The sequence below is a fragment of the Procambarus clarkii genome, chromosome 44 (assembly GCF_040958095.1).
Source record: "Procambarus clarkii isolate CNS0578487 chromosome 44, FALCON_Pclarkii_2.0, whole genome shotgun sequence".
NCBI classification, from domain to species: domain Eukaryota; kingdom Metazoa; phylum Arthropoda; class Malacostraca; order Decapoda; family Cambaridae; genus Procambarus; species Procambarus clarkii.
The window spans coordinates 30,561,827-30,574,481 of NC_091193.1; the positions used below are offsets into that span (position 1 = coordinate 30,561,827).

Genomic DNA, 12,655 nt, shown 5'->3' on the forward strand with positions numbered 1-12,655 from the left:
TGGCTCTGTTGGGCTTATGGACTCCTGGCCATGGACGTCTTCGGGTCGGCGTGGTCTAGGCGTCGCCCGTTTTGTGGCGCCCTTCCCACCTGCAAGGACTTCACGGTGAAGGCTTTCGGCAGGCCTGGTCGAGGTGGGGGGTACCTGTACCTCTTCTCCCGGTCCAGCTGTTGCTTCGGGTTCTGGCTCGGTTGCAGCCCATTCCCACGAGAACAGTCCTTATGGTTCCATGGTGGCCGGCCCGGCCTTCTTTTCAGACGCTGCTTGATAGGTGTCCGTACCCGGGGCGTTTTTCCTGAGGCTTCGCTGCTTTCAGCAGGCCGAATCGGTCCTGTCCGTGACTGGTTCGGCCTTCTCTTTGGCTCTTCGCGTCTGGTATTTTGACGCAGGTATCACCATCTCTATGGTGTTCAGGTGGCTTTGTTGACAGTATCCCACCTGCGAGCTTCGTCTTGGGGACAGTATGACGTTTATTACGTTTTCTCGCGTTTTGTTTCCCCTCCGGCCTGCTCATGAGTCGCCTGAGCCATCCTGGTCCTTGTTCAGGGTGCCTTCTTATCTTCCCCTCAGTTTGTGGTAGCCCCTTCTGTTTCAGTTTCCTCCTCTTTGGTACTGGTGGTAGCTTTCTTGGTGTGCAGCCTTTCTCTGTCCTGGCGACGGTCGAGACGGCTGCTTTCCGGAGGGGTTCTTGGGGTATTGGTACTTGTTTGGTTTGGCCGGGGGATGCGTCCTGTGTTGTCCGGTTGTGCTTTTTGCTGTTGCCGGCGTACCGTGCCTGGGGATGCGCTGTGGTTGATCCGGTTCCTTCGTTCCCTGTTTTCAGGGCTCGGGTCTCCCAGGTCGTCCGCAGTGTTTTCCTTCTTCCTGCGGTCTGTCTTTGCGCCCGTGCTGTTCAGACGTTTGCAGCATTTGCTGCTGTGTTGGTGACGTCTCGGGCTCGTTTCGGGCGCAGGGATTTGGGGGTCGCACAGGTTTTTGGCCGCCCATCCATATGTGCGTCTGTTCTTGGGCGTTCTTGTTGCCTTGGGTCGCAGGTTTGCGACCGGTTGTCTTGGCTTTGCGTTGCAGAGTTTGTGGCGGCCGCCTCCCGGGTTAGCCCTTTCTTTTCCTTCTCTTTGGGTATGAAGCTCCAGGGAGCCGTAGGGGCTCCCCACAGAAAACCAGCGTTGAATGTAATGAAACGCCATTTTCTGGGTGAGCCCCGGAGACTCCCTGGAAACCCTCCCTCCCACCGGTCGGCGGTTTTTTCGCGTTGGTTGAAGCTTAGCTTCCGAACTGGAGCTTGGCAGCCGGCGCGGTAGGTCCGGGGCTCCCCCCTCCCCCTCCCGGGGTGGGGAGGGCTGCGTGGACGATCGGCGCGGCAGTAAAGTGTGATGTTTGCTTGTTTGCTTGTTTCCTTGGGATTGTAGGGAGTTTTCTACCTCTCTGTTCGGTTTTTGTTGTAGTTTCTTACCATGTGGGGTTTGTTTTGTTACGCCTACCTTTCTGGGTGCCTAACCCCGGTCGATGGCAGATAAGGAAAAACCCCAACCATATGGGGTTTTCCAGGGCCATTGCTCCCTGAAACCTCTCTGAAGGGGCCAGGTTCTGGCGCTGGTCCCTGGTAGGTCTGAACTCCTTAGCTAATGTCCCGGTCTAACATAACATACATTAGCCCGATAAGCTCCAGGGAGCCTCCGGGGCTCACCCAGAAAATGGCGTTTTATTACATTCAACGCTGGTTTTTTGCCAGACTTCTCTGCCCTTTTCACCAGCGGGCAATATATGCCACTTACGATTTTTTTATTATTTTTCCCATGATCAGTGAACACAAATTTACAGGTTTAGAAGAAAAAAATATGTATTTCTTTTTGGTATGCGCCTGTGAGTGACACATGCTAAATAGCCAGGCGCCATACAAGGGTTAACGAATGCGAGCACTCCACTACTGTGAATGGGCCCTTCCACTGCAGCAAGATCTTGTCCCTGCTGGTGGAAAGTTACAAAAGTACCTTGTCACCTACATTGAACTTGCGTTCTTTCGCTTTTTTCACCTTTGCAGACACTCCCTGAATGTCTTGTAATTTCAAGGGTTTTTCTGGGTGAGTCGGCTTGTTGCTCTCTGACCTCGTGGTGACAGCTGCCACGAGCGAGTTATCTGTTAATGGAGTTGCTGTCGCTTCAACCAAGGGTTTTGCTTCTCTCTCCATTACTTCACAACTTGCTTCCTCTCCCTTATTCTTCAGCTGGGTGAGGGTGTGGTCTGTGACGTCACCCCCGGACGAGTCACCCGCACCAGCTGACTGAGGGCGGCTGCACTCCTCACTCTTCCCCCGTTTTCTTTGAGGGTGGACTTGGGCAATCAGAGATTCCCGGGACATTCTCCAATAAGAGTCCATATACAGCATGTTCCTGTTCCTGTTGAATGGCATGAATTTTACCTTTGATGTAAGGTGTGTCGACCCACACATACACCTCCACCATTTCCTTAGCATAGCCATTTGGGAATTTGACATAGATGTGTCTACCTGTCTCAGATCCTGGCTTTACTAGGCTGGTTCTCACCATGTGGATGTTGGCGCCTTTGTCACGGAAGATTTTCGCTGATTTTCCGTTAACATTTTCGTCCACCACCTCAAGGGTCCAAGCTAGTGGATCCTTTCCAACGTTGAGATGTTTCACAGTTGTAGCACTTGTGCACATGCTTATTGAAGGAGTTTCCCTGCTCCCCCGACACACCAGTCTTAGGCTTAGCGCCCTCGCCAGTACCTGTAGCATGATGCTTCTTGTGTGGCTTCACCCCTTTCACCTGTCTCCTGGCCCAAGCCCACAGATCAGCTTGCTTGGCCATTGACAGATTTGACACAACTTCCCGCTCTTTGAGCTTGACGAGCAGAGACGATTCGCATGCGTCTAAGAACTGTTCGCGAATCATCAGTTGATAGAACTCCATGCTCCCAGGAGCAGTCTCCATGAGTTCACAGTATTGGTTTAGACTCGATTCTAACCGCTGTAACATTAGCACATATGTCTCCCCTTTTTGCAGTTGAGCCCTACAGAAATTCTCTAACATCCAGTCTGCAGTGATGCCAAAACCATTCAGCAGCGATGTTAATGCCTCGTAATCTCCGTGCTGGTGCAGACCCAGACTGTGGTAGATAGTGCCTTACCCTTTAACAATGCACTAAGAGCGAGTGCCCACTTTGATCTTTCCCACCCGCAATCAGCGGCGTGACCTTCAAAACGCTTGATGTATGCATCCATCGAGTCGCCCCTTTCATCAAAGTTAGCTAGTTTAGGTAGTTTGACAGTCTTAACTTGTTCATCGTTAGTCTCTGTTGAACAACCACTCGTCTGGTCATTCTGCCTTGCTTGCAACTGCATGAGAGCTATGCATTCAGTACTTTCTCTGTTCTGCTGATCAGTCCAGCATTTGTTTTCTCTCTCTTGCTGCTCAGTCCAGAGTTTACTTTCTCTGTCCTGCTGGTCAGTCCAGAGTTTCATAGCTTGCTCTGCTACTTTATTCCCTTCGAATCCCAACCCCTTAACCTGGTCGCGGTATTCCTCTAAGGTGAATAAGTGTGAGCCTGTAATACCTACTCTTTGAGCTGCCGTCGTCCACAAGGACCTTTTGGGCAGAGATTCTTCCCCGTAGAATCCCCCAACAAAGTATTTAAAGGGCTAGATTCCCGTGTGACTCCGTTTTCTCTCGCAGCATGCGTGATTCTAGTGACATCATTCTCAGTGACGTCACCCACAGGGGTCTCTACCTCCAAGTTGTCTCTCACTGGGGTCTCTCCCACTGCGTTATCTCTCACCGGGGTCTCGCCTCCGACAGCCTCATCCAGTATGATGAGACTCGTGCACGCCACAGTACTACCCTGCATGTGTGCTTGTAGCATCCCCTCTTCCACAGCCCTCATGTACTGCTCCATTCGTTCCTACACTCTTGCTCAGTAAGTGTGTTGTAGTCATCAGGTCTACGAGTGGTCAAGGCCAAGCGAAGATGCAGGTGACGCTGTTTGAACTTGAACTCTCCACACTCAGACATACTGGAGATGTGTGTACCTAACAGGGCGTTAAACGCCCTCTTAATACTGCTCGTCACTTTTGAATTTTCAGGGAAAATTTAAGTGCGAAATTTTACTCTACAATCTAGCTCATAGGTTCCAACTAAGCCAATCATGTTGGGCGCCAGATGTGGGGGTTTTCTATTTTGCTTTCCCGACTGCAATGCGTACGTCACCAATGTACATGTGGCAGATGCTTCACGAAGCTGTCGGAGTCAGCAGAGAAAATACGAGAGCAACCGTACAGGGCCTGGGAGCAAGGTCGAGTTAGAGTCCTTGGGGGTCTCTTCTCAGACTAGCCTCACCTGGTCCTGCTCCACGTTGATCGTTGGAATCTCCTCAATGCTTGAAACACTTTAAGGGACTCCTAGGGTCCTCATCACATTTATAGATTTGTGAATTAGGCAACTCGGTGTTGGAGACACCTGGTGGTTGAGTAAATAGTTGGCAGTATTCAGAAGTGGTTCAACGGAAACACCGCATAAAGCTTAACAGTAGTTTATTTACTAACTTAACCACTAATACAAAGGGTGCTTGATTTACTTTAGATTGGCGTCAGAAAGGCTATGGTTGCATTAGCGAGACTCTTGACGTCTGGCTAATCGATTCGTATCCACTCGTGGCGAAACACCTAACTTAACACAGTTGACAGCCAATCATTAACACGGCAAACCTAACTGCTGGTATGCAAAGGGAACACAAGAGTTCCAACTGGATACTCGGGTAATGATGATATGCAATAACTCAACAGTGGCACTGTCAATGGGACAGGCAATAACATGCACAATAATAATATCACACAATACTAAATGTGTAATACTTTAACGTGCTGTGTTGCTTTTTCACCTTTGCTTCTTCCTTGTTCTGTTGTTGTCCTTTCTCTTCTCGTCGATGTCTATTCTTCAATGGAACGTTCAAGGTTATTACGCCAATTTCCTTGAACTCCAACTTCTGATTTCGCGGTTTTTGCCCCTTTGTGTCTGTCTCCAGGAGCTGATGCTTGGTGCTCGTCCTGGTCACTTTCGTGGCAATTCCTTTTTTTCCCCCCCAGTTGTTGCTGGGGCTCCTAACTCTTCTGCTTTTTTGATTCGCTCTGATGTTCCCTTTGTCCCCTTACTCTTTCCTTCGCCTCTCCATTGTTCTGCTGCTCGTATCTTTGTTGGGATACGAGCAGCAGTGTACTTTGTGAACAGTGTACTTTGTACACTGTTTGTTCCATTTATCTCACCCCGAGTGTCCCGCTTTCTCTTCCTGATCTGAAGCACTTACTGGACTCCTTGCCGGAGCCTGTGCTCCTGCTGGGAGATTTCAATTGTCGTCATTCCCTTTGGGGTGATGTTCTGACGAACACCCGGGGTTGCCTTCCTGAGCTGTTTATCCTCTCTTCCTCTCTGTCTCTTCTGAATTCCGGTGAGCCCACGCATTTGGACTCTCGGACTCGCACCTTTTCCTGCCTTGATCTTTCTCTTTGCTTGTCTTCTCTTTACTTAGATTTCACGTGGCAGGTTCTTGATGACCTCCATGGCAGTGACCATTTCCCTATCCTTTTTACCTTTTTCTCTTTTCGCCCTCCCCTCTCCTTCCCTAGGTGGCAGTTTGCGAAAGCGGACTGGGACCTCTTTACCCTCAGCGCTGCTCTCTCTGACCTTTCCCTTCTACCTCTCCCTCGCTCTCTCCTCCTTTTTCATGACACTGTCTTTGACACTGCCCTCCGCTCTATTCATCGCTCTTCCTCTCGGGGTCCACGGAAGTGCGTTCCCTGGTGGAATGCAGACTGTGCTCGGGCTGTCCGCTCTAAGCGTGCAGCCTGGAAGAGACACCGCCATCGGCAGACGGCCGATTCTTTTCTTTTCTTTCAGAAGGCGAGTGCGGTGGCCCGTAGGGCCATGCATACGGCTAAACGTGAATGTTGGGCATCTTATGTCTATGGGAAGCCCGGGCAAGGTGTTGCTAACCAGTTAAGAAACCCTAACAAAACAAGGAGTAGATGATAACACTGAAAACCCCTTGGGTTTTCCAGTGCCATTGCTCCCTGAAACCTCTCTGAAGGGGCCAGGTTCTGGCGCTGGTCCCTGGTAGGTCTGAACTCCTTAGCTAATGTCCCGGTCTAACATAACATACATTAGCCCGATAAGCTCCAGGGAGCCTCTGGGGCTCAACCAGAAAATGGTGTTTCATTACATTCAACGCTGGTTTTTTACATTAGTTTTTATCTCACTCCATCTATGTTGGTATACAGGGGTACCTTGGTTTAAGAGTTTAATCCATTCCTGGAGACAGCATGTAACCCAAAATCTTCACTTCAAACTAAATTTTATACCTAATTTATCCAAAGCTACACTACAAAAGTATGTTCAAGTTATTACTAACCCTTGCTGATGACTCCTGTAGGCATATGGAAGATGGTGAGGAGGGGGGAGGAGGAGAAGAGGTGTTACTGTTTGGAAGGGGAGTCCCCTTCCATTATAACATCAGGCAGTGATGTTTTCTCTGGAGTGCACTCTCTGGCACGTTTTGCCTGCATACCACTAGGTCCTGGTTGTGGCTCACTGCTAGATTTTCTCACTTTTCTCACAAGGAAATGTTCCATTGAAGATTGTTTTTTCCTTCTTTGCAACACTTGTCTGTAGTGAGGCATCACATTGTCATTAAAAAGATCAATGCAATGGCCTACTACGGCTTTATGTAGTGAAGCTTTTTGCTTTTATCTTCATCTGCATTTTGCTTTTTGCAAAACTTTGCAATCCTTCCCATACTGCACACATTTTCTTAATGAGGAAGGGACATTCTCTACTGCCTCCTCCTCCCCCTCCTCCTCCTCCCCCTCCTCCCCCTCCTCCTCCTCCTCCTCCTCCTCCTCCTCCTCCTCCTCCTCCTCCTCCTCCTCCTCCTCCTCCTCCTCCTCCTCCTCCTCCTCCTCCTCCTCCTCCTCCTCCTCCTCCTCCTCCTCCTCCTCCTCCCCCCCCCCCCCCCCCTCCTGAAGATTTGTTGTACTGCCTAGCTAGTTCAACAACACGAGTACCATTTTCATGCTTCCGAATGATCTCTTGTTTTTCCCTCAATTGTCATCCTCACATGTGATTTCTTGCCTTGAACCTTACCACTGGCTTTCTTGGGACCCATGGCGAGATATATAATAACAACTTTTATGCTCAAATAGCCAAAAATCTGACAAAAAACTGTAAATCCTTGTGAAGAATTCAGGCGGGATTGACACTGGGCGCAGGGCACTGGTAAACTGAGGTGCAATCATCGTGCCACCACGAGCTAGGTCGGCCGTACGCGTGTCAACAAACTCGTAACCTGATGCAATGCTCGTATCCCAATGCAAATTTTCCAACCAAATCGGGCTCGTAACTCAAAAAACTTGTAAAAAGGGACGCTCGTAACCAGGGGTTCCACTGTAGATACAGTGGCACCTCGACTTACGATTGCCACGACTTACGATAATTTCAAGATACGATGTAAATTTGATTGAAAAATGCAACTCAACTTACGATAGTGTCGTCGACTAACGATATTTGTTGGTACACTTTTGGGTCGATCGAGCGTGTGGTTCCCGGTCACGCGGACCAACCTGCCTCAGTTTACTAGAACTACCCGTTTAGTGACGATCACACCTATAAGAAATTCTGTTTTTGTGGTGATTTTTTGCTTTTTGAACACGAAACTGATTATTATATATCACGCCATGAGTCACAGAAAGTCAAGTGGTAAGGTTCAACCTAAGAAAATAGTTGTGAGTTGAGGCAGTGGAGGATATGTCCCTTCCTCATTAAGAAAATGTGTAAAGTATGGGAAGAACTGCAAAGTTTTGTTGAAAAAACTCACCCAGATAAAGCTGTAGCAGGCCATTGCATTGACCTTTAAAATGACAATGTGATGTCTTTCTACAGACAAGTGTTAAAATGTAGGGAAAAACAAGTGTTTTTAGACAGATTCTTAGTAAGACAAGCAAGCAGTGAGCCACAAGCAGGTCCCAGTAGTATGCTGGCAAAACATGCCAGAGAGTATCCCAGAAAAGTCATCACTGCCTCATGTTATAATGGAAGGGGACTCTCCTTCCAAAACAGTAACACCTCTCCTCCTCCCTCCTCACCATCTTCCATTTGCCATCAAGAGTCCTCCTCCATAAAGGTAACATAAACATATGTACTGTATTGAAGTTAGAGAACAAAATTGTATTCAGTATAAAATGTATTTGTAAGTTAATATTTCGGAGGGTGAGGAACGGATTAATTCAATTGCCTTTATTTCTTGTGGGAAAAATCGCTTCGAGTTAGGATATTTCGACTTACGATCTGTCTCTGGGAATTTACGACTTACCATTGTAAGTCGGCCGTTTGTACGGGAGCCGGTCGGCCGAGCGGACAGCACGCTGGACTTGTGATCCTGTGGTCCTGGGTTCGATCCCAGGCGCCGGCGAGAAACATTGGGCAGAGTTTCTTTCACCCTATGCCCCTGTTACCTAGCAGTAAAATAGGTACCTGGGTGTTAGTCAGCTGTCACGGGCTGCTTCCTGGGGGTGGAGGCCTGGTCGAGGACCGGGCCGCGGGGACACTAAAGCCCCGAAATCATCTCAAGATAACCTCAAGATAACCTCTCCCATTGTCCTTTACTCCCCCTTTCCCTAATGATTTTGTTGCTTTGTTTTTATGTTCCATTTCACTGGCTTTCCAGTCCCTATCACTTTGTAGAGAAAATAATTTCTTTCTTCTTTATTTTTATTCCCATTTAGACGTTTCCCTTCATCAAAGTTTAATTTTAGCTTTTCTTCTCTGTCTTTCTTCAAGAGGCCTTGTCTTAATGACCAAAGTTTCCCATCTTCATTACTCTGTAATTTCCTGGCTTTTCTAAGCACTTCCATCATTTGTTTCATTCCATTAAATATCACCCTCAACCATTGCACTGCGCCACCCAACATAACTCAAGGTTTGGCATTACGCATGCCGAGAAAACCCAATTATAGATACCGTAAGATTCAAAACGTGCGTGCGGTGGGTTGGGTACGAGATGGACCCCTTGGACCTCCAGTGAGAGGCAACCATCTTGAAAAGAATTCCCAGCATGCCCTAGAACTGCTGGCTGGCTCAGTTCTGAGTGAACAACCATGGGTGGCACACGTGCCTCCGACTCGGAGGGTCAGAACCCACCAGCTTTGGAGGTTCAGGTCACTTGCGGATCGACTATTCGGTTCCACTCGGACTGTTCCCCGGTGTTTCATTATCTGAACCGAGTTGGTTTGATGCGGTCCTTGGTTCTTTGGGGCTGGTTGCTTCGGGTGACTCATCTGCCAAGTTTTCATTCAGGAAACACTCCCATTTTCTTGGTTATCTTGAGATGATTTCAGGGCTTTCGAAATGATTTTCGGGGCGGCCTGAGGACCAGGCCTCCTTTTTGTTTGTTACACACCTCAGGAAGCAGCCTGTAGCAGCTGTCTTAACTCCCAGGTACCTATTTACTTCTAGGTGAACAGGTGCATCAGGGTGAAAGAAACTCTTCCCATTTGTTTCCGTCTCCACTGGGGATCGAACTTGGAACCTAAGAACTGCGAATCCGAAGCACCGTCCAATCAGCTGTTAGGCCTCTGTCAAGTTGCTTTCATACTTGAGGTGGTCCTCACCCTTTTGAGTACGCTGGGTGGTCTTGGATGTTCCATCTTGCCCTGGGTTATTGAGTATTTTTAGCTGGAGGGGCACACTGCGGCTGGTGCTGCCAGATCTTCAGTTAGTGATGGTGCATCAACGTTGGGTCTAGGTAGTTTTACTCCTTATTTGCTGGCACTTTGCTTGCTTCTGCTGAGGAGTTCTGCCTTTTGCCTTATTAGGTTGCCCAGTGTGTGAGTGTAATTACCTAAGTGTAGTTACAGGATGAGAGCTACGCTCGTGGTGTCCCGTCTTCCCAGCACTCTTTGTCATATAACGCTTTGAAACTACTGACGGTCTTGGCCTCCACCACCTTCTCACTTAACTTGTTCCAACCGTCTACCACTCTATTTGCGAAGGTGAATTTTCTTATATTTCTTCGGCATCTGTGTTTAGCTAGTGTAAATCTATGACCTCTTGTTCTTGAAGTGCCAGGTCTCAGGAAATCTTCCCTGTCGATTTTATCAATTCCTGTTACTATTTTGTACGTAGTGATCATATCACCTCTTTTTCTTCTGTGGAAAAAGTGTGAAAAAAAAGTGTGGTGGAACTCCCTTGCTACCCTTGGGCTTTCCAGCAGTTTCTTGTGGTCTGATTGCCTGCACCAACAGGGTTTAACAACATAGCTGGCCCCCAGTGCCTGGGCTTCCTGTGGGGCTCATTCACCCTACAGGCCCTGGAAAACCCTTTCGGGCTCAATTGTACAAGTGATACCTCTTCGAGCCTGCTCTCTTCCTGTGCAAATTTTTGGATTGTTCGTCACCTGTGCCTTAGGGGTGATGATCATACATTCAGCCCCCTCCATTCTGCATGTTGGATCGGTGACACCTATGACCCCGAGTCATGTGGGAATTGTTCTTCTCATGTAATCCAAGTCACCCCATTCGTCGCTGGTTATTCCAGGGCAGCAGTAGGGTTGTATAGGCATTTTTTTTTTTTTTTGCTACGTGCCAGGTTGTGCCCCCGGTTGAAAGCTCCGGATTTGTTCCACTTGGTTTTTCGGGACTTAGATTTGGAGGTGCTGGTCTCCTTGACTGCAGTTCTGTCTGTACTTCCTTTTATTTTCCAGGTGGGCATGGTTTGCCCTTCTTCTTTCCCTCATGCTTCTGGGTCCGAAGCATCTGAGCGTTTCAGACCTAGGGCAGGGTTTAGCTCAGGATGAGGCTTGGGCAGCTCCGGAGGCTGTCTCTTCCAATGCACCAGCTGCATCTGGGTGTCATCTCCCTATTTCCCCACTCTACACTCCATCTCCTTATTGACTCCCTCGACCATATCTCATTTTGTCCCTCCCCACATTCTTCCCTGCTTCTTCCCCTCACAAAGCACTGAAACAACTGTCTGGGTCTCTCACATGGTTTTCTTTTCTGAAAGAAGCCAATTGTTGCACCCGGAAGCTACTATCTCTGATAGTGTACTATACTACTAGGTCCCATCAGTCGCAGAGTTCTATTGGCCTAGCTGGGACCATGAGCTACCGCTCTGTTGCCCTTTCTACAGAGGCACAGGGAGTGGTGGTGCCTAAGATAAAATTTCTATAAATTTATTCATGTCTGCATCCATAAATTTATTCATGTCTGCATCCAAGGCACCCAGAAAGCCAGAGAAACAAAACATTTCTGCTAATTTCAAATGAGACTGCAGCCTCGGGAACTGCCAATAGAACTCCCCCAACAATGTAAACAAATGATCCAAACTTCTCGAAACCAGTGCTCACTTGCCTAATCTTCCTCTCATTTAGGGAAAGGAGGGAGGCAGTTTGTGAGAGCCTGCTGCTCCACTGTCAGTTCTATGAAGATGACAACAATCTTTACGACCTGGATGGAGGGAGGGTGTCAGGGAGTCACCAGGGCTCATCCAGAAATTAGCATTTCACTTCATTCAATGTGGGTTTTCTTTGGGAAGACCCTTGTAACTCCATAAAGCTAACTACCAATGGAATAGGAAATGGGCACCTACCAGGGAGATGGGAGTACCGCACGTACATGTATACGCATGTATTAGGACGAAGTTAAGACACTAATCTGCGACACTCAACCTAAATGGAACAAGTTATTAATGTGTGACATCAGCTCAATCCACATAACTTCCCCAGGCAATTACTGCTAAACCATGATGTCATGTCCCCTTGTTCAGGCATAATAACAAATTCTTATCTAGTAAATACAGAGATAAAGTACTTATTTAGAATACCACCCATTCATTTCTTTGACATTTCTTTCTCATTTTTCAATGGCCCAGCCATCTCCCTAATCTTTGTTATATATATATATATTTGAAAGGATTCTTATGGGTTGTCCTGCCCTTCTATAAGCACTTCATGATTTCTTTATGCTTATGTTAAAAGAAATTGACATTATTGTTAGTTTGACAAGTTGTTGTTCTAGATGCACTTCTCCAATTGTAATTTGTCTTTTATTTTCTAAATGTTTTCAAAATTAATTTTGCAGGTACCAGCTCCCAAAAGGAGTTAACACAGTCCATGTTGAGATCTTTGATGAACGAACTCTAACTGATGACGAGTTGATTGCTTGGGTGAACCTTACCATTCCAGAAGCAGTATTCCAGGTATTTATATTTTTTTGCTTTTTCTCTGCATGTTAATTATCTGTTTGCGATTTTGATAGTTGTCCTCTTACAGCAGCCTGGTCTGAGCCATCTGGTCTTACAGCAGCCTGGTCTGAGCCATCTGCTCTTACAGCAGCCTGGTCTGAGCCATCTGGTCTTACAGCAGCCTGGTCTGAGCCATCTGGTCTTACAGCAGCCTGGTCTGAGCCATCTGCTCTTACAGCAGCCTGGTCTGAGCCATCTGGTCTTACAGCAGCCTGGTCTGAGCCATCTACTCTTACAGCAGCCTGGTCTGAGCCATCTGGTCTTACAGCAGCCTGGTCTGAGCCATCTGCTCTTACAGCAGCCTGGTCTGAGCCATCTGCTCTTACAGCAGCCTGGTCTGAGCCATCTACT

The 12,655-nt window shown here is 47.9% G+C and overlaps 1 protein-coding gene across 4 annotated transcripts in view; it reads left to right on the forward strand.

Moving 5' to 3' along the window:
* LOC123745442 (toll-interacting protein) overlaps positions 1-12,655 on the forward strand; it is a 148,294-nt gene that overhangs the window by 66,025 nt on the left and 69,614 nt on the right. For all 4 annotated transcript variants that reach the window (XM_045726024.2, XM_069300873.1, XM_045726023.2 and 1 more), the window contains one exon: positions 12,142-12,259. In XM_045726024.2, the coding sequence (XP_045581980.1) occupies positions 12,142-12,259 (118 nt within the window). The remainder of the gene's footprint in view (positions 1-12,141; positions 12,260-12,655) is intronic.